Here is a 25,940-nt window from a genome sequence, read left to right as displayed (position 1 = left end):
CGGAACTGGCCCCTCGCCCTGCCCCACTGCCCCACGCCCCCGAGACCCCCGCGGAGCCCCGAGTCCCTGTCCGCCCGGCAGGATCTGCCGCCAAGCTTTGTGTCTCACCCAACTCCCCACGCCCCGGCAAGGTCACCACCGCCAACTACCCCTTTAAGCCGAGCCGTCACGGTGCTAGCTCGCCGGAGGCTCGGCGGAACTTGCTTGTCATAGGCTATATTTTGTCCCCTCGGCCCCACCTCCCTGCCCCATTCCGGAGAGTTACGTCTTCGCCACTTGCCCATTCTACAGAAATAGCCACCAGCAGCCGACCGGCCTCGCCGCCCCGACGCCCCTGCAAGGCCCCGGCGGCTCCCCGCCCTCCCGCCGCCCCGCCGCCCCGCGCCCTCCCTCCTCCCCCCCATCACGCCGGGCGCCCCCGCCCCGCCCCGCCCCGCCCCGCCCCTCAGGACACCTGTACGGCCCGCGCCGCACACGCCCCCCCCACTGCCCCCCTCCCCCGCCGCTCCCCTCCCCCAGGGCGGCGCGGGAGCGAGGCCGCGAGGGGCGGCCCTGCCGGCTCCCGGCGCTCTGCCTCGGACCCCGCCGGCGGAAGTCGGGCCTGGCGGCGCCGCTCGCACCGGGATTTACCTGCGGGCTGCGGACGCCCGGCAGACGGCTCCACATTGGCGAGCGCTCCCGAGAACTGCCCCCGCTCGGCCGCCGCCGCCGCCGGCTCCCACCTCGGCTCCCGCCCCCCGCCTCCGCCTGCCGCCCTGCGCTCCCGCCGCGCCCTCCCGGGCCCGCGCCGCGCGCCCCCGCCTGCGTCGCGCGCGCCCGCGCCACGCCGCGCGCACCCGCTCGCCCGCCCGCCCGCCCGCCGCGCCAGCCCCTCTCTCCACCCGGGCCCCGCCTCCCGCCTCGGTGGAGCGGCCATTGTTCGCCGCCCAGCTCCCGCCCCCTGGTGGCCGCCCGGCCCCCCGCAGCCCCGGGGCGCCGCAGGGCGCTGGGGCCTGGGTGCACGGGTCGCGCCGGAGGCCCCTCCCGGGAGCCGCCTGCGGGGAGCGCGCGGACCGCACCGTGCACCGCACGGCGCCCGGCCCGCGGCTGCAGAGGTGCTCCAGCCCCGGCCTGGCAGGCAGCCTCTCCCGCACCCGCCGGCCGGCGCCTCTCTGCCCCTGCACGGCAGACCTGTCCCCGACCCTCGTCTCCTACCTTCCTCCCCACCACCCCCGGCTCGCCGACTACCCGCCTCTGCTGAGCCGGGGACGCGCGACCATCCCGCGTCCGTTCCGCTGCGGTGCGACGCACGCATCGGAGGATCCTGCACCTTTCTAGACTGGAGGAGGGGGAGGAGGTTAGCTCGCTGTCTTAACCTGAAAACACTAGTGAGCGCTCATCACCTGCTCCTCCTCGGCGTTGGCGGGGTGCCCAAGCATCGGTCTCCACCAGCAAAAAAAAAAAAAAAATGAAAATTGTGTGGCCACATGAAGAAATCCTTGGAGCCAAAAATGAGGATCATCTTAAAACAGTGTCCTAGTTCCTTGGTTTTTTTTTTGAAGAGTGCTAGAAAACTCAAATTACTTGTTCATTCGTCCTGGTTTTGATGAGGGTTAGGTATGGCCAGATAACGTCAACCTAGTTAGGGTCTATGAACTCAGTACTTTAAATAAATGGCACCAAAAATAATATGATGATAGAAGTCTAGAAATAGAACTATTATTGTGTGCTGACAAAGTTACTCACTGGCATTATTCTTACCAGTGTTTCCTCTTAGTATCGTTTGTCTGCCTGGGAAATGTCTGTGGGCCTGTGATTTCACTCTTTTAAAACCAACTCTACCAGTGAGACAGTATTGTGGGCCTATTACAATGCTTAAAGAGACAAAATGTGATAATATATGCATGCATAGGCGCAATACCTGTGACGCTCTCGAAACAGAGCCTGGCATGTGGCAGGTGATGCAACGTAGGCCATCTCTTCATTTGCCTCCCAGAAATGTCTCCCACGCTCCTTTCTCATTTTCCACTCCCACCAGCTTTCTCAAAATGAATTTGGGGATTTCTCCCTAAATGGGCACCACTCCTTGATTAATGGCTTCCAGCTGCTTAGGCCCCATTCAGATTTTCAATGGTTCAAATGACGACATGCCCTTCACGCCAGGGGAGCAAGCCTCCCACCTCAGTTCCTTTCCACAAGCGTTCTTCTCCCTGCAGTCTCCCCTCCCTTCACCCACTGAACATATCGTGAATAAAGCCATTCAGAAAATGCCTCCCGGAGAAGCTAATTCCTTTCGGTAGGCCACGTTCTTCTCTTGATGCCCTCTTCTCTGACGTTGCAAGTGTATTACACTGTTTTCTCTCCTGTCTGCTGGCAACCAGTCATTGTGGTGGGGCTGGCTCTGTCTCCTCCGTCTCTGTAGTCCCAGCATTCAACAGCAAGTGGGTGGACAGAAAGTGGTTTTGAAATAAATTGATGTGTTTATACATTTAGAAGTGACTCTGGAGTGGTCAGAAAGTTCATTCTCTTTGATTCAGATCGTTAAAGTTAACTGAAAACCTTATTTCTGGGTCAACTTTTTCTTCTAACGGACTTGAAACCCCAATTAGAGCAGATATTTTTCAAGTCATTAGAAAGGAGTTTTTTTTGGGTTTTTGTTTGTTTGTTTGTTTGTTTGTTTGTTTTATTGAATCTGTACTTGCAACTGTTCAACATAAAGAAGTCAGGACATGAGGCTGGGAGTGGGGGAAGGTCTGAGGGAATGTGTGCTGTTGACAGGGGCATAGCCATGTCAAGCCACGTTGAGGCTCAGACCCGTGGGGGAAATGGCAACCCACTCCCCCAGGGGTGAGGCTCAAAGAAATGGCAAAGCCTTCCTCTGATCTATGGGTGGATATTGATAGTGTAGGGGGACAATGTCCACTATAGCCCCCCAGGCCCCACTCCCATATTTCTGTCCTGAATACTGGTCCCCCTTCAGAGAGTGCTTCTTCCAAGATTAGGGAAACCTGTCTCCCTGACCCAGCTGCCTACTACACCCCGATTCTTTACTTATCTGTACGTCACAACCCCACCTCTCTGTTGAACTCTAACATAATAAACATGCTTAGCTTCCAGGGAGCTGCTGTTCTTCCATCAGAGAGCCCAACCCACATGACCCCAGCTTTTGTCCATACCTTGGGCCTGTTTGGCCTTTCTTCATTTCCTGCAACCCCAGTCAAGTCTATCCAGGACACCGCACCCACATTATAGGGAAACACATAAATCTCTGGCCGTTGTGGTATTTATTTTTTATTATTCTTTTTTTGAAGTTTTTTTTTTTTTTAATGCGCATTGATGTTTTGTCCGAATGTCTGTCTGATTGAGGGTATTTGATCCCCTGGAACAGGAGTTACAGACAGTTGTAAGCTGTCATGTGGGTGCTGGGAACTGAACCCAGGTCCTCTGAACGAGCATCCAGTGCTCTTAACCACTGAGCCATCTCTCCAGCCTGTAGTATTTATTCTTAAACTAATAATATTTTATGAGAATAGAAAATAATGGAGGAAGAATAACGAGATGATTGGCAACTGACTGAAACAAAGCAACTCGGAGCTGGGGAGATGGTACTGTCGGTAGGAGCACTCACTGCTCAAGATTCTGCTCAGATCCCAGCACATACGTCTTTAAAAAGTGTACCCACATATCCCCGTAACTCCAGTGCTTAGAGAATAGACAAGAGACAGGTTTGCTTGTTGATGGGCTAGCCCAGAACAGTGAGCTCCAGGTTCAGCGAAAGGCCCTGTCTCCAGGGAATAGGGGGAAAGCACTAGAGGAAGACGCTGGTCACCCTTCTCCAGCCTGCATGTGCACACACACATCAGTATGCATGTATGAACCGTGAGAAATAGGGGAATGCTTTCAAATTCACCGTAATCGGGTTTGAGCAGTTAGAGGAGGGCTGGTTTCATAATCACAAGTAGAGTCTCTCCCACATGTCTTTCCATATACTGTCCTCTTGTTTTGGGGGAGCAGGATTTGAAACAGTGTCTCCCTATGTAGCTCTACCTGTCCTGGAACTCACTATATAGACCAGGCTGGCCTCAAACTCACAGACATCTAGATATCTGCCTGCCTCTGCCTCTCGAGTGCTGAGGATAAAAGCATGTGCCACTGAGGCCGGCTTGTCCTCTTCTTGACGTCTCTTCTCCTGTAAAATTCTTTTAGCCTCTACCGCTCATGTGTGTTACCCTCCTCTACAGGCCTATGTGAATTTTTATCACGATACTATGTGTTTACTACACTGTATTTTAAAACTTTTTACCTTGTTTGTTCAGGACCTAGGACAGGGTTCAGCCAATAATTATTGAATGAGTATTAGTGAGTTTCACAAACATTTACCAAACGCTTACTGTGTGCCTAATCATGCACCTAGCCCTGAGTTATATAACAATGAGAAAGGTCTACCTAGTCTTTGTCTTCATAGATACCACAAAGGTATGAAGGAATAAATAAATAATGAATTAACAATTCCTATACTTTTAACTCTGTTAGAGAATTTTTCCAGAAATTCCCAATCTATTTGTGTGTTCACTAATAATTCAGTTGCTTGGATTTCTATGTGTTTCTATAGTTAATGGTTATAGTGTCAGGCACCTAAAAGTAGAAGCACATTATGCTACAAATGCAACCATTAATAATAAAAAAACGAGCCAAACACTTTTAATTCCAGGACTCTGGAGATTGAAGCAGATGGCTCTCTGTGAGTTCAAGACCATGCTGGTCTACATAGTGAGTTCCAGGCCAGCAAAGGCTATAAAATAATACCCTGTCTCAAAAAGCAGCAAAAAGGAGTAAGAACAATCTTTTCATGTTTTTAAACGCAACACTCAGGAGGTAGAAGCAGGCACATCTCTGTGTAAGTTCCAGGCCAGTCAGAGCTATATAGTGAGAGCAGAAAGAAATTTATTTGGGAAATCAAACTGCCAGGGTCTCTCAGGGACCAGAGGACAGCAGGAGGGGAGAAAAGCCTCATTAGTTTCAAGGGGACAGGTAAGAATGGGAGGAGAGGTGGGGTCTGAACAGCCTAGGGTTTAACTGGGAGCTTCGGTCTATATCAGGCTGTTCTGGAACCAGGCCATTGCCCTGGGTAGTTGACCACTGGGAGAGATAAGGGAAGTAGTGATTTTCCTGAAGGATGCTGAGTTTAGATTTCTGTTTATCCAATATCAGTCCTTCTGTTCACCTGGTCAGAGGCCTTCTGTTTAGGACATTGTCACCCAGCATTGCCATTTTGGGTGCCCCACTTTGGACCTAACAATACTGAGTAAATCAAGGTCCCCTCTTGGGGGCACTTAGTCTTATTAAATAGAAGAATTTAAGAATAGACTCGGGCAGAAGCTCAAGGACAATTTTAATAGCATTTAAAAGAAAAACCCCAGGGCCAGCACGATGTAGACCTTGGCAGCTGTCCAAATGAGAACCAGCGAGGGAAAGCTGTGTTATTTGTGTTAAGGCAGTATCGAAGTCATCTATGTAGTGGATGAGCAGCCACGTGACATTGGGGGATGCTAGACAAAGACTAAGGAATCCCAGGGTACCAGCAAAAGCATAGTTAGACTCTGACCCACTTCCAAAAGAAAGACAGAAAGGGAGAGAAAGACGAAGTTTCTCCGAGAAAGGCTGTTCGTAGTTATGGATGACTTGACTTATCAAATGTACCAAGCTGGCCTCAAATTCATTGAGATCCACCTACTTTTGCCTCCCAAGTGCTGGGATTAAAAGCATGCATTATCACAACCAGCAAGTTACAGCTTTTGAGTCAGGACTCAGAAAGGTAGGCAAACCCACCAGAACCTCACTGTGGCTTCTAAGGACTGTGCTTCAGAGCTGGGATCCTGGGAAGGAAAAGTACATCATAATGTATTAAAGAGCTACTATTTAGCTACTACTTAGCACAGTGTAAAGTGGGCCCACTTTCCTGAGGAGTGGTCTCTTGGCCAAGTGATTGACCCATCCAACTGGGATTAACTCTTAAGGAAGGAGACAACGGCATGTCTCCACACAGAAATAGATCCCATTCTTTGGGCTAGAAGGTAACAGTTTTCCCTAAAGGGGCCCTCAATACTACTCTTGGATCCCCCAAGACCAGAGCAGAAACAGACTTGATACAGGACATGATGGAGTGAGTATATTTCCTGGATTACAATGGATATTTAGCAGATCTTATCGTGGTAAGAAATCCTTTGACGAAATACATCCGAGCTATGAATTGGACAAAATTAAAGGCACTTCTTTTTCTGCGGACCTCCTCTGAGTCTTCCTCTGCCAATTTAAACAAGTCTCCAAGAAATGCACAGGCCATGCTGCTTCTCAAACTCAGATGGCCATACAAACTTTGTGGCAGGGAGCAGAATGGTGGAGTCCATATTGGGGAACAGCAGGCACTGGCTGCAGGTGGTGCTGGCAGCTTCTAATTTTCATATAGGAATTAGGACATTTCTGATTAGGAGGAAGAGGAGGAAGAGGAGGAGGAGGAGGAGGAAAAATAACAACTGAAAAAGAGAGAGAGGAAGGGAGGTGGGGAGGGAGGGAGGGAGAAAGAGAGGGGGCAAGGGAGGGAGGGAGGGAGGAAGGAAGGAAGGAAGGAAGGAAGGAAGGAAGGAAGGAAGGAAGCTAATTTTCTTCAAGCCCCACTAGAAAACCAGTGGGTTTATTGTCTTACATATACAGCATAGGTTAAAGAAGGCACAGATGACTCAGACGCAGCCAGCCAATTCACCCCAAATCCACAGTGGCTCGAGTGACCGCTCACAAGAACTGCATCCTGCCAGATAGACAGTCGCTTTCCCCCAACAAGTGGTATTGTTTTGTAATCTTGGGGAGAGGTCTTTGTCTGCTTCAGGAGCTCCCTGAGACTTATGCGTCAGTCTGCTTATCTGTTTTAATTTATTGTGTCTTAATGGTATGTTCAAATAGAAGACATCACTGTACAACACAGTTGTAACGACTTCTTCAGACCACCAAGGAGAACCAGAACGAAGTCAATGATTAACCAGACCACATCTTGACTAGGACTGCTTGGTTATGCGTGCCTCGAACCACCTACCCCAGTGTTCCGCTATTTAAGCACGTGTCACTATCGCAAAGACAGAGTTTGGAGTCAATGAATCCTTTTATTTGTTCTTCTTCCCAAGGGAAGAACATTAAATAAATATCTTTTGTCTATTTTCCTCGCTGCTTGTCTATTTAATTGCCATTTGGGGGACAGACAGAAGGCTGGACCAGTTTGCTGAGGATTTCAGAACATAAGTAAGCTTTTACCCTAAAACGCCACTGTTAGTAACAATGATAGTGATAGTACCATTGAGCTATCCTCCTAGCCTTACAGTACAAAGTTCATTGCTAGTTTTCTCCTCCATCTTCAGTCATCCACTGATCATAAGTTCACAAGTCTTTATCTCCATTGGCCAGCAGCTCTACCTCCTTTATTCTCAACTCCGGGATGTTACCATGAAAGCATCATTAATGGCTCACTCTTGCTGTACCAAAACCAGCTCTGGAGGTAGGTAATCCACAGCCTTTCATTAGAAATTAAATAGAGCTAAGTAGATAGATCAGTGGTTAAAAGCCTTGCTGCTCTCCCAGAGAACCCAAGTTTGCTTAGCAGCCCCCAGTCAAGCAGTACACAATAACAGCTCCAGGGCATCCCAACCTTCTGGCATCCATGGGCATGCAAAAACACACAGTATACACACATACACACACACACACACACAGAGACAGAGAGAGAGAGAGAGAGAGAGAGAGAGAGAGAGAGAGACAAAGAGAGAGAGAGACTGTAATTCTTATTGGTTGTATGTAATTTTACTATGTTAAAGTTAAAACCTTCCTTTTTAATTAAACAGAAAAGGGGAAATGCTGTGGGATAATGCTTTTATACACTGGTTTAATAAAGCACTGATTGACCAGTAGCCAGGATGGAAGTATAAGCAGGACAAGCAGAGAGGAGAATTCTGGGAAGAGGAAGGCTGAGAGAGGATATGCCAGCCCACCATCCAGGGAGCAGCATGTAATGGCACACAGGTAAAGCCACGGAACACATGGTGACATATAGATTAACAGAAATGGGCTGAGTTTAAGTATAAGAGCTAGTCAGCAATTAGCCTGAGCTACTGGCCAAGCAGTTTTAATTAATATAAGCCCCTGTGTGTTTACTTGGGTCTGAGTGGCTGCGGACTAGGCGGAACACAGGAAAACTTCAGCTATACACAACACACACACACACACACACACACACACACACACACACACACAAAGATAAAGATAAAAAATAAATCTTTTTTTAAAGAAAAGAATATTTATTTATTTAAAACATAATTTTTTTTTATTGATTCTTTGGGAATTCCATATCATGCACCCCAATCCCACTAGTTTCCCAGTCCCTTCACCCTTGTAGCATCCCCCACAAGGTAAACTTTAAAAGAAGTAATAACATAAAATAAAAATAGGCCAGGCAGTAGTGGCATACGCCTTTAATCCCAGCACTCAGGAGGCAGAGGCAGGTGGATCTCTGTGAGTTCAAGGCCAGCCTGGTCTCCAAAGTGAGTTCCAGGAAAGGCACAAAGCTACACAGAGAAACCCTGTCTCGAAATACCAAAAAAAATTAAATAAATAAATAAATAAAAATAGAAAACAAAAAATACAAATAAGAATATTAATTTAAAAACAAACAAAAAGCAGGCTGGAGAGATGGCTCAGTGGTTAAGAGTACTGACTGTTCTTCCAGAGGACCCAGGTTCAATTCCCAGCACCCCCATGGCAGCTCACAACTGTCTGTAACTCCAAGATCTGACAATATCTCCCACAGACATTCATGTAGGCAAAACACCAATGTACACAAAATAAGAATAAATAAATTATTTTTAAAAACAGAAATAACAAAAAGCAAAAGCAAACAAACCAACCAACCACTTTGTTCCTCCATCTTTCCCACATCTCCACTGCCTCTTCATTTGTCTTAGTGGGAGCTGTGGTGTATTATGCAGTACACACTTTTCTCCGGACAGCTTTACTTGCAAACGTTCATTGTTTAATGAGCTGTTGGTCAGGTTCAAGGCCTCTGGTTTCTAGCACACCATCAATACTGGACTCTCACCAAAACTCCTCTCCGATTTCCTGCTGTTGTTCTTAGTCATGGAGATCCTGTGAGTATGGTTCTGCAGGACCAGTCCCTTCACATACTCCAGTAGGTCACAGATGGGATAGATGTTAGGGTGAGCCAACTCAAAGCACTGGATGTCTGCCTGGGTGGTGGCTGAGTTGGTCAGTCTGGGCTGCTTGGACCACCTACCTCAGGTGAGGGTAGAGCCAGCTTCGTCAAGTGTGGGGGCCAGCTCTCCTATGTGGGCCAGGGCCAGCAGGGGACAGAATCAGCTCTCTGGTGAGGGGGTAGCTCTCCTCTGGCCAGTAAGTGATGAGGTCAGCTCAGCATGGCCCTCGTACTTCAACATATGATTCAACACATGATTTGCATGGGCCCCTCTGGCAACATGGGCAATAGAACTCACCACAGACCCCAGCTGCAGCAGGACCATAGATCCAGACAAGGCAATTACCAGCAACTTTGGTCCAATTGTCACCGTAGCTCTGGGTGGCAGTACAGAACTCTCAGATAGGAATGGACCCAGCGCTCCAATATGGCCTCAGATGACAGCCCAACACTGGGCAGTCACATGACCTTTGATGGTAACAGGAGCCATGGACATCAACACAGACCCTGGCTGCCATAGACCCAGACATGGCCCATGGCCACAGCTTGGGTCCTGATGTCACTATAGCCCTGGGTGATAGTGCATGGCACCCCGATCTATATGGCCCTGGCCATAGAACAACCAGGTAGTGCTAGAGGTAATAAGATTTCTCAAGAAATCAGCTTCTTGGTGAGGGCCAATATTCTGATTTGCAAAGACAGTCTATATTTAATGGTAACACCTTGATTCTGTGCCATATACCAGCTTTGAATACTTTGTACAGGGTTGAAGAATCAGGAAAGAGGACTGAGTCATTTACTAAAATTATATAAGTCTCAAAAGAAGCCTTCACTGTTTGTTTTTGTTTGTTTGTTTGTTTTACAAAGATTGACTTCAGCTGTAAATAGAATGATATCAGACAGAAGTTAGACAAATATTAAACGAACCTTTGGCTTTTGAAAATGCTAATTCAAAGTACAAAAGGGCGATTAGGCCTTTAAAGGCAAGATCAGCACCCATAGATGAATGGATCTGAAATACAGCTGAGACTGGATCTTATATTTATAATACTTGGATAGGAGAGGTGATTTCTAAAAATTTTAAGATAAAATTAAAAAGTCAGATCTTTTAATTGTGGTAAACAAGGTCATCTGAAAAGTGATTGTAGGCGAGATGTTCCTAGAAACAATGTTTTTCTAGAGATAATCCAAACAGAAGGCAGGAAGCATGGCAAAGGCCAGCATTGGACTAATGAATGCAGGTCAACAAGGGACAGGCAAGGTAACCCTTTGCCATTGGGAAATGCTTCAGGGGTACTCTTGCAGGCTCCAGTGTCAGATTTGGTTCAATCACTCCCTATCAGCATTGGGGAAACACATCCACAGAGCAATTAAAAGATTTAATGCCTGTTGTTAAAAAAACACACTGCTCTGGAAGACTGAACAACATCAATAGATAAAACAAAATTTTCAGGAGAGGCCATAAAACAAGTATTTTGGCAAACTTCTATATAAATGATCATAGACCAAAGCTAAAAATACAAATTAATGGCATTGAAATTGAGTGTTTGGTAGACACAGGTACAGATATACCAATAATTTCACCACAATCTTCACATTCAGATTGGCCTCTTCAGGAGGTAAATGTTCAGCTTGTAGGGATTGGAACTTTATCTTAGGTAAAACAAAGTTCAAGATGGGCTGAGTGTATGGGGCCAGAAGGACAGATAGGAAAATTAAAGCCACATAGCAATGAGTTTATGGGGACAGGATTTGTTACAGCAATGGAAAGCATAGATTATCATTCCTCCAATCTCAAAAACAAACTGTAAACTAACATATGCTTCTGAGAAAAAAATTAAAAGGTGTTGTCAAGAACACTCACCTACTGTTCAAGTTATACATAAGGAGGGCATAACAGCTGCAGATCTTTCAAAGGTACCAACAGCTCTACCTTTAAAATGGTTAACTGACAAACCTTTCTGGGTGGAACAATGACCTTTGATATCAGAAAAATTACAGGCCTTAGAATAGCTGATACAGGAGCAGCTAAATGCTCAACATGTTGAAAAATCAACCAGTCCTTAGAATTCTCCTATATTTGTTATTAAAACTAAATCTGGAAAATGGAGAAGGTTAACAGATTTAAAAGCCACAAATAAGGTGATTTAGCCAATGGGCACTTTATAACTTGGAATTCCCTTGCCCTCTTTATTACCTAAGGGATGGTCTATTATAGTAATTGATTTAAAAAACTGCTATTTTGCTATACTTTTACAAGAATAGGATAGAGAAAAATTTGCCTTCACAGTGTCTACTTATAATAATGTCCAGTGTATTAAAAGATACCACTGGAATGTTAAACAGCCCCACTTATGTCAATATTTTGTACAGCAGCCATTAGAACTAATTCATAAGCAGTTCCAGACTAATTCATAAACAATGTCCTCAATCTATAATTTCCCATTGGATGGATGCCTGATTTAGACACAGATACTTTAGAAAAAAGATGTTTGATGAGGTAAAGAGAATTTTGCCTTGTTGGGGATTACAAATTACTCCTGAAAAAAAAAAAAAAAAAACACAAAGAGGAGATTCTATTAATTATTCAGGATATAAGACAGGTTTATGGAAAATTTAACCACAGAAAGTACAAATCAGGAGAGATCAATAACAAACTCTTAATGATTTTCAAAATTTGCTAGGAGATATTAACTGGATACAGCCCATAATTGGATTAATAACTCTAGAACTAAGCAATTTTTTTTAGATTTGTTTTGTTTGATTGTTTGTTTTTGGTTTTTTTGTTGTTGTTTTTGTTTTGTTTGGTTTTTTGGGTTTTTTCGAGACATGGTTTCCCTGTGTAGCTTTGCACCTTTCCTGGAACTCGCTTTGGAGACCAGGCTGGCCTCGAACTCAACAGAGATCCACCTGGCTCTGCCTCCAGAGTGCTGGGATTAAAGGCGTGCACCACCACTGCCCGGCTCTAAGTAATTTATTTTAAATTACTTTAAACCTTATGAGTTGATAAGGACTTACATAGACCAATAAAACTATCAGCTCAAACTGAGAGAGAATTGACTTTGGTAGAAAAGAAATTACAGGATGCACATGTGGATTGTTTGGATCCAGAGCTTGACTGTATTCTGGTTATTTAACCTCCTACACATTCTCCTATAAAGATTCTTATGCAGACAGAAGATAATATCTTAAGAATGGGTGTTTTCACCACACAAAAAGCAGAAAAAAATTAAAGATCTATAAAGAAAAGGTTTCTGAATTGATTATGAAAGGAAAAGTGAGATTTCATTAATTAACAGGAATTGTGGCACCTTTTAGTGATGCTGAAATTGACTCATTATGAACAGAAAATGAACATTGGCAAAGAGCTTGCAGTAATTTCTTGGGAGAGATTAGCAACAAATATCCCCAAAGCAAGAAGCATCAGTTTATAAAAAGAACTAATAGGATACTCCTTCATAAAATAAAGGGAACATAAATTTCTGGAGCCCTTATATTCTATACTGACATAAATACATCAGGAAAGGCAGGTTACATGTCAGCAAAATTAAGTAAAGTGGCTCAAAGCCCTTACGATTCAGTTCAGAAATCAGAATTATATGCTATTTTCATGGTATTATTAAATTTTTCCAGAACCTCTTAATATAGTTACTGACTCTCAATATGCAGAAAGGGTTGTTATACATATTAAAACTGCTGAATTTATTTCAGATGATTCAGAATTAACTTGGTTATTTATTCAATTACAACAAATAATCAGATAAATAGAAATCATCCTTTGTATATAACACATACCAGATCCCATACAAGTCTACCAGGCCCTTTAGCACAAGGTGATGATGAAATTAATCAGCTATTGGTAGGAAATGTGCTAGAAGCCTTGGAAGTTCATAAGAAACACCATGTTAACAGCAAAGGTTTTAAGAAAGTTTTTTTTTTTATCATTTGGCAATAAGACAAAGAAATTATAAGGAAATATCCTATTTGTGCTTTGTATAATTAAACTCTGTTACCTCCAGAAAGTAACCCAAAAGGTACTCAAAGAAATTAAATTTGGCAAATGAATGTGTTTCATTTTGCAGAGTTTGGAAAATTATAATATGTGCACCATACCATAGATACATATTCAAGGATTTAAATGGGCAACAGCTTTGAGTTATGAAATTGCTGATTCTATCATTTCTTATTTATTAGAAGTCATGGCCATTATGGGGATACCTGTAAAAATTAAGACTGACAATGCTCCAGTATATGTCTCTAGTAAAAAAAAGAAAAAAAGTGTTTTGCATATTAAAACATAAATCAGTATACCACACAATCCTACAGAACAAACAGTTATAGAAAGATCTCATCCCACTTTAATAGATATGCTAAATAAACAGAAAGGGATGATACAGACTCTCAGAAATAGATTACATAATGCTTTATTGACTTTAAAATTTTTTAAAGTTAATGAACAAGGAATAATGGCTGTGGAGAGACATTGGATAATAGAAAAAATGCTGAATTAAATCAGCCTATATATTTTGAAGACATGTTAACCTCAGAATGGAAACCAGGATATGTGTTATGTTGGGGGAGAGGTTTCGCTTTTGTTTCCACAGGAGAAGAAATGCTACGGATACCTTCAAGATTGATAAAGATTAGATTCAAACAGGACAGATCTCTCTTTTTTTTTTTTTTAAGCTGAGGATCAAACCCAGAGCCTTGCTTTTGCTAGGCAAGTACTCTACCACTGAGCTAAATCCCCAACCCAGATCTCTTGATTAGGAGAGGTGATAGTTCATCAAACTGCATGGCCATTCAATCCAAACTAACTTATAAGACTAACAAATGCCTTTCATTTGATCTTGTATGGGAAATAATAATAATAACAACAATAATATTAATTTTTATTATTAAAAGAGAATAATTTTTCTGTTGCCAAAAAATTTTGCTTTCATCTTTCCAAGAGAAAAAAGCATCCAACTAAGGAATCTGAAGACCACTGGACATATGAGACATCTGAAGAAGTATGAATCATCCAGAGAAAAATGTCCCAAGAAAGAGTAAAATTGACCTAAGGGTATATAACATTTCTAACAGGATAAAATTTCATAAATCTTCCTAAATACTTGTTTCTGCTGCTCTCTACAAACATAAAAGGCAAATGGTCTTCTTCTGTTCCCAATTCAATAAAAAATCAAAGTTGGCTTTGGAGTTGGAGTGTGGCTCTCTCCTCTAAACTCAAGCATTCTTGTTAAAGGAAAAATCCAAAATTTCTTTCATGTCAGAAGAGCCACCTGATATGAGACAGAAGAAAACCAAAATTAAGGGACTATTCTACTGTCACTAAGGTATAAATATTATCTCTAAATTTATAAGATTACTATATATATTTAAACTTTCTGTCATCATATTAATGGTCATATAGAGTAACAACTAATTGTAGAAATAGGCTTCATCTAGCTTCCTTCCATGATTTTGGGCTTGAATCTGAAGCAGGTAACTAGAAATTAAGTTTGTGTACCCCAGACATACTTAATAGATTGTGGTCCTTTAATCTCTCTGAGATCTGCTGCATATGACATTTAAAATGTGTAAGTTTTCTGCAGTGAACTGTGACCATTTCTAACAGCAACCTGTAAGTCTCCAAAAGAATGATGAGACCCTACAATGACAATTCCACCTGGATTGTTATTGGTGAAATTATTAAGGCCACTCCACGTAGTTAAAAGGGAGGTTTATTTTGTGGGGTAACTTACAAATGAAGGGGTAGGTTGCAGGCAAAGGTATAGGGTAGTCCGGCAGTGTTCTCTGGAGAACTCTGCTCGGTCCACCTCTAGTGTCCTGCGTCCCGGAACCAAGAGACCACCTCCTCCTGCTCCTCGGTCTTCCGCTCCTTCCTCTGCCCCGCCTTGTGGGCGTGATCATTACTGAAGCCTCAATGGGGGTTAGAACTTCCAGGCTAATGCTGGGATGGCTACCCACTACAGATTGTGGTAATGCCACAAAGCTGACAAACACCACTGAAAGATCAACTTTGAACTACAAACTGCTCAGGACAATTTCAAGGCAGTTAGCTGAGATGGTCTAGCCTCACAGACTATCTAGCCAAGATGTCAGATAAGCCCTATACTTTCCCATCACACAGAGACCAAACAAAAAATAATAATAATATAGCCAGCTCCCCCAGGACTTGACCATTATCCCAATATTCTCAGGGTCCCCCAAAGATTCCATCACACCCAGACAACAGGAAGTAATTTTAAGAATATGACACTCACATTCCTGACAGCTGGGGTGGGTGGGTTTTGGTCATTCAGTGGGTTATGTATGTTTGTCATCATTTAGGGGGGTTGGTTACAAATTGTCACTGGTCCTTGTAAGGGAGGAAACTCTGCAAGAAAGGTTGGATTCAAGGATCTCTTTCTGAAAAGAAAGGGAAGGATTTGGAAAGAATAGGATAAAAGGGTAGATTATTGAATCTACTTCAAACTAAAAAACAACTATTAATCTCAAATATTTTACATTAGTATGGATTTTTGTATATTGATACAAATTTAAGGGTTTTTTTAATACTGTATATGTTTCTACTCTTGTTTAAGGTATTGTACCTATGCAGCTCATTTAAAATGTAATGTGTAATTAAGAAATACAGGTTAGTAGTTAGTCATCTATAATAATCAAACTTGTAGTTACATTAAGTATGTTTTCAGGGTTAAACAGAGACATATTTTAAATAGAGAAGTGGTCTTCAAACATCTCAGAGACCTATAGAATATGGCATTTAAGGTGTTTCAATAACCTAAGGATTTTCATGATAGTGAGACACATCTACTCCTGGCAGCACCAATTTATTTCAAAAAAGGATGATGGGCATCAAAGAATCTCCATACTGAGTTTGCTTTTATTATAGCAAATTTAGTCACTAGGCAAGAAATTCCCCTTGACTCGACTACTGACAGTGTGCTGTCCAAATTGAATGAGCAAGACACAAAAGAAGGCAACTGCTGAACTCTTCCAAGACAAGGTAGGATGATCCTTCAAAATTCCTGCTTCACAGAAAGGTCTGTCAGATATTCTAGACCTATAGGCTAAAGATGGATGCCCCGACATTGCAGAAGGAGCTTGGGTGACTGTCCAGGTAGCCAGCTGCTTCTGTCATTTCAATAGTTTTGGAAGTTGTTTGCTCTGCACCTTCCATTTACTCAAGTAGTATTATATCCTTCTCAGGTCTCTGATGGAGTTGGAGATGAGATGGTTACAGTTTTCCTTGTTACCAAATTCAGAAAAGAAACTCACAAAAGAAGTATAAAGTGTACAAGGTTGAGAGACATAAAAGCTTAAATTGTGGGCGGTGGTGGCACATGCTTTTAATCCCAGCACTCGGGAGGCAGAGGCATGTGGATCTCTGTGAGTTCGAGGCCAGCCTGGTCTATAGAGTGAGATCCAGGAAAGGCACCAAAGCTACACAGAGAAACCCTGTCTCGGAAAAAATTTTTTTAAAAAAGCTTAAATTATTTATCTAGGAAAATGTTTTGAGGTCTAAAAACATAGTTTTGGGTTGGTAATACATTGGGATAGAAAGTGAATTATGTACCAAACTTTGGAATCACCAAGATAGGATAGATAATTTGTCTGAATTTGCCAAATATCAATGGACTAGATATTGTGAATGTAATCTTCACTTGATAATTGTTCTTATTATTTATAGTTGTACTGTGTTAAGAGTTAAAACCTTTCCTTTTTATTTAGACAAAAGGGGGGAAGTGTGAGGGGATATTTGATCACACTGTGAACCCTGAATTTATATTTGCATTAATTAAATAAAATTAACCTTGGGTCAGGAGGCCGAGGTAACAACTAGTTGACAGAAAGTAACCATAGAGCATCAGAGGGCACCTGGAAGAGATAGGGAGATGCACTGAAAGTAGGGAGGAGTCTGGAATGGAACAGCCTTTTCTGGTTTGGTGGAACAGAAGCCCGGGTCTTTCCGAGACAGCAAGGAGAGAAGGTTAGCTAGTTGTGACTCAACCTGTCTGAGCTAGCGAGTTTTCACCCAGCCTTTGAATCTTGAATAAATAGAATAATAAAGATTTAGTTAAAGCTACCTTTAAAGGCAGCAACAGTTGCCTGTGGGAACAGATTTTCTGCCAGGCCACTGCTAGAGAAGCAGGCTGGTAATTGTGGAGTTGCAATTGCTGGCTGAAACAGCAGTAGATTAAGGTGCAGCCACTGTGCCAAAATTCAAACATGGATCTAATCCCCTCACTGGCCTCCACAGACACTGCACACACATAGTGCACATACATGCATGCAGGCAGAACACTCATGCACATAAAATAAAAATCAATAATCATTTATATCGAAAAAGAATTTACTTAAAATCTGTACAAAGCTCCATTAACTATCCCCAGAGCAGGTAGTTTAGTAACTCTTTTCCTGTGTTCCTCTCCTCCTTGGGAAATTGACCCAGAGAGGCCTAAGGTTCGAAAATACGAACTGTAGTGTTGACAGGTAACTTGCCTGATGCATGACCCAAACCCTTCCTACTGTTCCAATTACTTGTCCACCCAAATGCACCTGCCTTTTCCCATCAGGACTGAGTTGTCACAGGTGGAATTGGAAGCAGGGAGCACATCCAGGCAAATCACAAGTAAGTGTGACATTCTGCTGAGATTCTGACCAGAGAAACAAAAGCAGACACATTCATGCAACTAAATTGCTCTTTTCCTACCCGCTTCCCCTTATTTTTATTTTTTTTTTCAGGGTTTCTCTGTGTAGCCCTGGCTGTCTTGGAACTCACTTTGTAGCCCAGACTTGCCTCAGATTCACAGATCTGTCTGCCTCTGCTTCTGGAGTGCTGGAACTAAAGGAGTGCACCACCAAGCCTGCCCTCCACCTTTTTTTGAGATAGGGCATAGGCTAGCCTGATTTTACCATTTGGCAGAGAATGCCACAGTGGTCATTTTTGTGCGTGTTTTTGTTGTTGTTTTTAAATGAGGTCTAATATGTAGACCTCAAGCTCAGAGACTTTCCTGCCTATGCCTCCCCAGTGATGGGATTAAGGGCACGAATGACCATGTGTGGCTGGTGTGGTGTTTTGTTTGGGGTATTATTCAGTTGGCTGGCTGGCTGGCTGGCTGTTCTTTTGAGACATAGTTTCTCTCTATATAGCACAGTCTGAAACTCCTTCTTAGCACAAGCTGGGCTCAGAGTCATGAAAATCCCCTTCTCTCAAGCTTCTCCACACTGGAAGTACTGGTGTGTGCCACCATACCCAGCTGAACCATGCTCCTTCACCTTTGACGTGGTTCAAATCACAGAAGACCTATGAAAATGCTAAGCCTTACCCGGGTGTTCCCATTCAGTAAATCAGAGACAGGACTGAATAATTGCATTATAACAATATTCTAGGTCAGTGGTTCTCAACCCTCTTAATGCTACAATCCTTTAATGCAGTTCCTCTTGTACAGTGCCTTGTAGTGACCCCCAGCTGTAAAATTCTTCCTTTGCCACTTCATAACTGTCATTTTGCCACTGTGATGAATCATAATGTAAGTGCATAATATGCAGGATATCTGATCTGTGACCCCTCAATGGGGTCACGGCCCACAGGTGGAGAACTGCTGTTCTAGGTGATGCAGAGTATGCTGGTGTGGGAACCATTGCCCTTTGAGCCACTATTCCTGAGTATACCTAGACTTAAGGAAAACATCGCCCTGAATGGCTGCTCAGAAACAATCAATCCATTTATCCATCCTGACAGTTGTGCGAGAGAATGTCTTTGTTTCTCAAGCCATCTCCATTGTGAATCTCTTCGGCAGTATAGCTTTGTATCCTAATTAAGAGTCATGCCCAGCTTCTTGAAATGTGGCAGACACTCGAACATCAGGCAGACACTGGAGGTTTCTTTAGAGAATCCAGCTGACTACAGAGAAACAATTTATAGATACTGAAGTTAGGAGTTACCCAGTGGCAAAAGCCATGACAATTAGGCCATTGTCTCCTGCTTCTACAGTATCGTGTCCCTGTTAATCAGGGCCCATGTCAGGATGCCTTTGTGTCAGCCTTAGCACAGTCCATACACAGGGAAAATAAAAAAATAAAAAAAATCCACAACTAACATGAATGATAAATAAGAAAAGGGGAAAGAAAAAAGGGGAGGGGCTAGCCTATTCAACCTGAAATAATAAAAATACCATGAGCTGGGTAATTTTTCTTTCTTTTTTCAAAGATGTGTTTACTGATGCAATTTGTGTATATGGATGTTTTGTCTGTATGTATATTTGCACATCAGAAGAGGGCATCAGAACCCATGTGACTACAGCTGTAGATGGTTGTGACCCACCGTGTGGGTGCTGGGAGTTGAACTCAGGAACTCTGGGGGAGCAGCCAGTGCTCTTAACCACTGAGCTATCCCCCCACAGCCCCAAGCTGGGTGATTTCTAAGCAACATACACATGCTGCTCACAGTTCTGGAGGATACCAAGTCCAAGAACAACACAGTGGCATATTTGGGGTCTAAAAAGGGTTTGTGTCGTGATAGCACTTTATTGCTCCTTGCTTATATGTCAGGAGGGCTGAGCCAAGAACCCTTTTTTGTTTGTCTGAGAGTTTCTATTGCTGGGAAGAGACACTATGACCACAGCAACTCTTATAAAGGAAAAACATTTAATTGGGCCTGGCTTACATTGTCAGAGGTTTAGTCCATTATCATCATGGTGTGACATGCTGGCATTCAGGCAGCCATGGTGCTGGAGAAGGAGCTGAGATTCCCACATCTTGACCCACAAGCAACAAGAAGTGGTCAGTGTCACTGGGCATGGCTTGAGCATATGAAACCTCAAAGCCCACCTCCACAGTGACACACTTCCTCCAATAAGGCCACACCTCCTAATAGTGCCACTCCCTTTAGGCGCCATTTTCTTTCAAACTACCACAGGCTTCTTTGATGAAAACATTAATCCCTCTAATGAAGCAAAGCCCTCATAATCTAATCACTTCATAAGATGCTTCCTCTTAATATTATTGCTTTGGGAATGAGTTTTCAACATATAGATTTGGGAGCAACATTAACATGCAAACCTGACCAAGGCTAAGAATAAAAAGATATAATGCAAATAATAAATGTTTATTTTTTTTAAAAAAATCATTAATCAGGGCTGACATGGGAGGATGGTAAATTTGGGACAATCTGGGATGCATTGCGATGATGATGATGATGATGATGATGATGATGGGGTGTCAAAATTCACCTCTCATGCATGCTTTCTCATTGTGCTAGAAGAATGAAGACAATTGAAAGAGTAAACAGAGGGAAAGACTCAACAAACAGATCCAAGCTCTGTGACTCACAGAGGGCTTTGCCTGAATGAAGGCAAAGGAAGCCCTAGCACAAGAGCTATGAGGCTGACCCAGAGAGCCAATGTCCACAGAAAGTGAGGGAGAGAGGAGGTTGGAGGGTTCCAGGAGCAATGGATGTGACACGTTAGTTGTGGTGGACAGAATTATTTGTCTGCCAACCCTGAAGCTCCCCTTTAGCACTCCTCCCTGCCCTGGTGATGTCCAGCTTAATGCCCTAGTTTGGTTTCTAATGCTTCGATAAAACACCATGAACAAAAGCCACCAAGGGAAGAGAGCATCTATATGGCTTACACATCCAGATCACCGGGCAGGATTGATGGAAGCCAGGGCATCTTGGAGGCAGGAGCTGAAGCAGAGGACATAGAGGGGTGCTGCTTACTGACTAGTTTCCCACAGTTTGCCCAGCCTGCTTTCTTACAGAACCCAGCACCATCTGTCCAGGGAAACAAAGACCACAATCAAAGAGGCATAATATTTTTTCTTTTTTGGTTTTTGGAGCAGGGTATCTTTATGTAGCCCTGGCTGTCCTCTCTTTGTAGACCAGACTTGCCTTGAACTCAGACAACTGCTTACCTCTGCCTCCCAAGTCCTGGGAGTAAAGTGTGCACGACCCTACCCGGCTTAGGTATACATCTTTGTCAACCACTTCATAAGTGATTCCACTGTGGAGCGATGCAGAGACTGCTCATGGGTGTGAGGGACTTATGGAAGAGAAGAAAATGCCCTGGGATAGGTAGGGATGGCTGAACAACACACAAAATCCACTTTAAAGGGTGGAACATATGGTCCATGAACTATGTCAGTATCTCAATCTGAACATTTATTTTAAATTACATTTATTTTGTGTGTTTGTATGCACACACGAGTGCCCTAGCACGCATGCGGAGGTCCAAGAACAGCTTTCGGGGACTGGTTCTCTCTCTTTACCATGTGGGTCCTGGCATAGAACTCAGGTCACCAAGCTTGGCAGATGCACCCATTGACCCATTGACAGCTCAACACCTCCAACTTCAAAAAATGATTGATTGATCGATCACATGTGCGGTTGGTCTGTCTGCATGTATGTCTATGCACCACATGTGTGCAGTACCAGTGGATGCCAGAAGAGGGCATCAGATCCTCTGGAACTAGAGTTACAGGCAGTTGTTAACCACCACGTGGGTCGTGGGAACTGAACCTGTGCCCTCTGCAAAAGCAACAGGTGCTCATCACCACTGAGTCATCTGTCCAGCCCAGCAATTTAAAAAAAAACAAAAAAACAAAAAAACAAAAAAAAACTTGGAAAAAGAGACAGGCAGTGGTGGTGAATGGCTTTAATCCCAGCATTCAGGAGGCAGAGACAGGTGGATCTCTAAGTTTGAGGCCAGCCTGGTCTACAGAGTGAGTTCCAGGGCAGCCAGGGCTACACAGAGAAACCCTGTTTCCAAACAAAACATATACAAAACAACAAACAAGCCAGCAAAAACAAAAACACCAAACTTGGAAATAGCAATCAGTAGATACAGCTGAGGGTGTGAGGGATGCTCTCCGCAAAGCTGAGGTGGATTGTGTTAGGGAATGTTAGCATTCAGACCCATCCCTTGGGGACCCACCCAGCGTCCTGACCACACATCATCTTACATAAAGTCCCCTTTAAGAAAAACAAAAAACAAAACAAAACAACAAAAAAACCCTCTCTCTTCCTTTCTTCTCCTCCTCCTCCTCCTCCTCATTCTCCTTTGTCTCTGTCTCTCCCCCCAAGAGGTAGTGCACATCTCCTCTCCCTTTTTTCCCTTTTCTCTTTCTCTTCTTCTTCCCTCTCTTCCCTTCTCCCTTCCCCCCAATAAAACTTTGCACATGGGTGTTGTGTCTGCATGGTGTGAGTGACTTTCCACTGTGACTTGCCAACTGCCCGCTGTATCTGCACCGCACGTCTCCCTCACCTCCACGCTGCACCTTGGCTCCACGCGTGCCAAGGCTGCCACCTCGCCATTTTTCAAATACAACAGACTGTGAAAGGAAGAGTTAAGTGCGGCCTTTTGTGTGGTCGCCACGTTCTGTGATATACACTCAATGCTTTGATAAAGTAACACTTGCCTTTAAGGATTACGGTGAGTCATCGCTCCAAGCCTTGGTGGAGTTTAGGACTGGAAGCAAGGGTGTTAGTGAGTGCTGCAACCCCTTTACAAATGACTCTACATTTGAACAGGAATGGAAGCTGGTTCCTTGCCCACACTGTGTGTTAACGGTTTCCTTACACCTAGGAGGGCTTTGGGAAGAAGCAGCACAAAACCTGAAATGTCACTGGCTAAGTCAAAGACAAAGAATCCAAACCTGGGAGAACAATTATGAGAGTCAGGAGCTTCCTTATTTAAACAGTGGTTTAAGCGCTATCCTGAAAAGGAAGCTGAGAAAAGGAAGCTACTAAATTGTAAAATGTTTCCACTTCTCGAATGAAGACAGGGATGTTCCGACTAAATGTGCAACCAGAAATAAACCAGGTACTTCCTGAGCACCACAGTGTTCTTTTAACTTTGGCACAGTGGCTGCACAGTTGCCGACATGCTTCTCTAGAAGTAGCCTGGCCACTCAGGCTACACCTGGCAGGAAATCTGTTCCCATAGACACCGGCCCTGTGCCTGCCAGTAAAGGAAGCTTTAACTAAATCTCTATCATTCTATTTATGAATAAACTCGGGATTCAAAGGCTGGGATGAAAACCTGCAAGCTCACAGAGGTTGAGTAGCAACCAGCTAACACTCTCTTCTCACGGGCATCCATGGAAAATCCATACTTCTGCCACTCCAAACCCACCCTACTACTTCCTGTGCAGGAATCTCTTGACCCAAAGTTAATTTTATTTAATTAATGCAAATGCAAACTTGGAGTTCACAGTGTGATGGAATATCCCCAACACACCAGATTGCCTCAATCTGTGGTGAAGGCTTTTATGTTCAGTATCATGGATGGATCCTTATGTAAAGTACCATGAAGATGACTTAGCAGAAGAATGACTTTACAAACAAAATATTCTAAAAGCTGGAAGTGTCATCATCAGATGAAGTAGATACAATATTGTGCTCTCAAGTCTTGTGAAGCTTTCTAAATATGCATTTTCAGTTTCCATCCTATTCTCTTCATTGACTAGACAGTCAATAAAAATAGCTCATATGGACCGACTAGACAAGCACAGCTCTGGAAATTGTGTGGAAGCTAGTCCCTGAAGAGTTTATTAAACGCTGAAATTGTTTCAAAAGCAGGAAGCTAATTTGCAGTTTCAAAATGGCAATCATCCCTCAAAGTAAGATCACCCGTCGGGCTGTTTAATTTGCTGTTTTGTTTTTATTCTTTTATTACGTTTTAAAAATATATTTTATGCATGATGTTTTGCCTGCATAAATTTCTATGTACCATGTGACTACAGCACACAGATCCCCTGGAATTGGAGTTACAGATGGTTGTGAGCTGCCATGTGGAGGCTGGGACCTGAACCTGGGTCCTCTGCAAGAGCAGCCAATGTTCTTCACCAATGAGACAGCCTCCATGTATATAATTTTAAATCTAGGTTTTGCATATAAGAGAAAGCATATGGAATTTGTTTTTTTATGAGTCTGGCTTATTTTACTAAATATAATGCCCAGTTTCATCCATTTTCCTGCAAGTAATTATCATTTCATCTTTCTTTATAGCTACGTTAAATTCCGTTGAACATCACATTTTCTTCATCTATTCATCTCTCTTTGTTTTGGTTTTTTGAGACAGGGTTTCTCTGTGTAACAGCCCTGGCTGTCCTAGAACTCATTTTGTAGGCCAGGCTGTCATCAAACTCGAAGAGATCCACCTGCCTGTCTCCCAAGTGCTGGGATTAAAGGTGTGCGCCCCCACACCCTGTACCAGGCTTTTTCTTGGGGGGCACCAATTAGCTCCCAAATCATGACACGGAGACTTCTTATTAGTTATGAATGCTCAGCCTAGCTTAGGCTCATTTCTTGCTAGCTCTTAGAACTTAGCCTGTTTCTCTTTATCTCCATTTCATCTCAGGGCTTTTTAGCTTTTCTGTATGTCCTACTCCATCTAGCTGGCTGGTTGGACAATCACCTAAGGTTCCTCTGCAACACTGGAGTATCTAGTCTTTGGCCTACAGGTATAGAATATCTGGCAGACTTTTCTGTGATGCAGGAATTTTGAAGGACTCTCCTGCCTTGGCAATGTTTGACAGTCTTTTTCCTTTGTGTCCTGCTTGTCCAGTTTGTTCAGCATACTGTCAGCAGTCAAGGCAAGAGCAGTTTCTTGCCCAAATAGCTAGCTTTGTTACTATGAAAGCAAACTCCATATAGCGGTTCTTCAATGTCCATCATCCTTTTTGAAGTAGATTGGTGCTTCCAGGAACAGATGTATCTCACTGTCATGAAAAGCCTTAGGTTATTAAACATCTTAAAATGCCATACTCTGTAGGTCTTTGAAGTGTTTGAAGAGCATCTATCTACATAAAATATATCTGTTTAACCTTGAAAACATACCCAATATGACTATGAATTTGATTATTATAGATGACTAACTACTAACTTGCATTTCTTAATTATACATTACATTTGTAAATGAACCACATAAGAACAATACCACAAACAAGAGTAGAAACATACATACAGTATAACAAAAATAACTTTAAATTTGTACCAATAAACCAAAGTCCATACAAATGTAAAATATCGGAGGTTAATAGTTATCTTCTTATCCTTTATTGCTATAGCCCCTTAAATGATGGCAAACATCCACAACCCACTGAATGACCAAAAACACCTGCCCCACCTCTTAGAAATGTGGACTTTGTGTTCTCTAGACTGTTTCCTGTTGTCTGAGGATGACAGTATCTTTAGGGAACCTGAGAAAATTGAGATAATGGTCAAGTCCTGGGAAAACTAGCTATAACAATTTGTTGTCCAGTCTCTGTACAATGAGAAAACACAAGGCTTATCTGAAGTCCTGGCTAGGATAGTCTGGGAGACTGGACCATCTCAGTCAGCAGCCCTGAAGCAGTTCTAGATGCAGAACTCTGAGGAAACTCAAACAAAGGCACTTTGAGAGGCTGGATCACCTGGGCCTTTGGTGTCTGACCTCTGGTCTCCTTGCTCTGAAAACATGCAAACTTTCAAATGTAGCATACATATCTGCATTAACACAAGTATAAACTGTGTGTTATTCATAAGACAGCCAAAGATGATTTTTTGTTTTATGTTTGAGCAGATAAAATATACATCAGTACTGTCTTGTAGTTTTCTAGGTCTATTTCATTATATCTGTAGCCAGGATTTTCAGGAGGTCTTCCCGGATCAAATCTGATCTCTGTTGAGCTTGAAGGATTGACAGTCTTTCGTTTCCCATGG

The 25,940-nt window shown here is 43.3% G+C and overlaps 1 protein-coding gene across 4 annotated transcripts in view; it reads right to left on the bottom strand.

The window, feature by feature from the left end:
• Stau2 (staufen double-stranded RNA binding protein 2) overlaps positions 1 to 1,310 on the bottom strand; it is a 275,907-nt gene extending 274,597 nt beyond the window's left edge. For 2 of the 4 annotated variants that reach the window (XM_036177473.1, XM_036177474.1), the window contains exon 1: positions 631 to 694. Coding sequence is in view for 1 of the 4 variants with exons in the window: in XM_036177472.1 (XP_036033365.1) it covers positions 631 to 666 (36 nt within the window). In the remaining 3 variants the exon portion in view is untranslated. Of the gene's footprint in view, positions 1 to 630; positions 737 to 1,194 lie in introns of those variants that run through there. The other 2 variants (XM_036177469.1, XM_036177472.1) reach the window with 2 other exon arrangements.
• Between the last annotated feature and the right edge of the window lie 24,630 nt (positions 1,311 to 25,940).

This window comes from Onychomys torridus, chromosome 2 (assembly GCF_903995425.1).
Source record: "Onychomys torridus chromosome 2, mOncTor1.1, whole genome shotgun sequence".
Taxonomy (NCBI): domain Eukaryota; kingdom Metazoa; phylum Chordata; class Mammalia; order Rodentia; family Cricetidae; genus Onychomys; species Onychomys torridus.
This window is presented reverse-complemented; position numbering and strand designations above follow the sequence as displayed.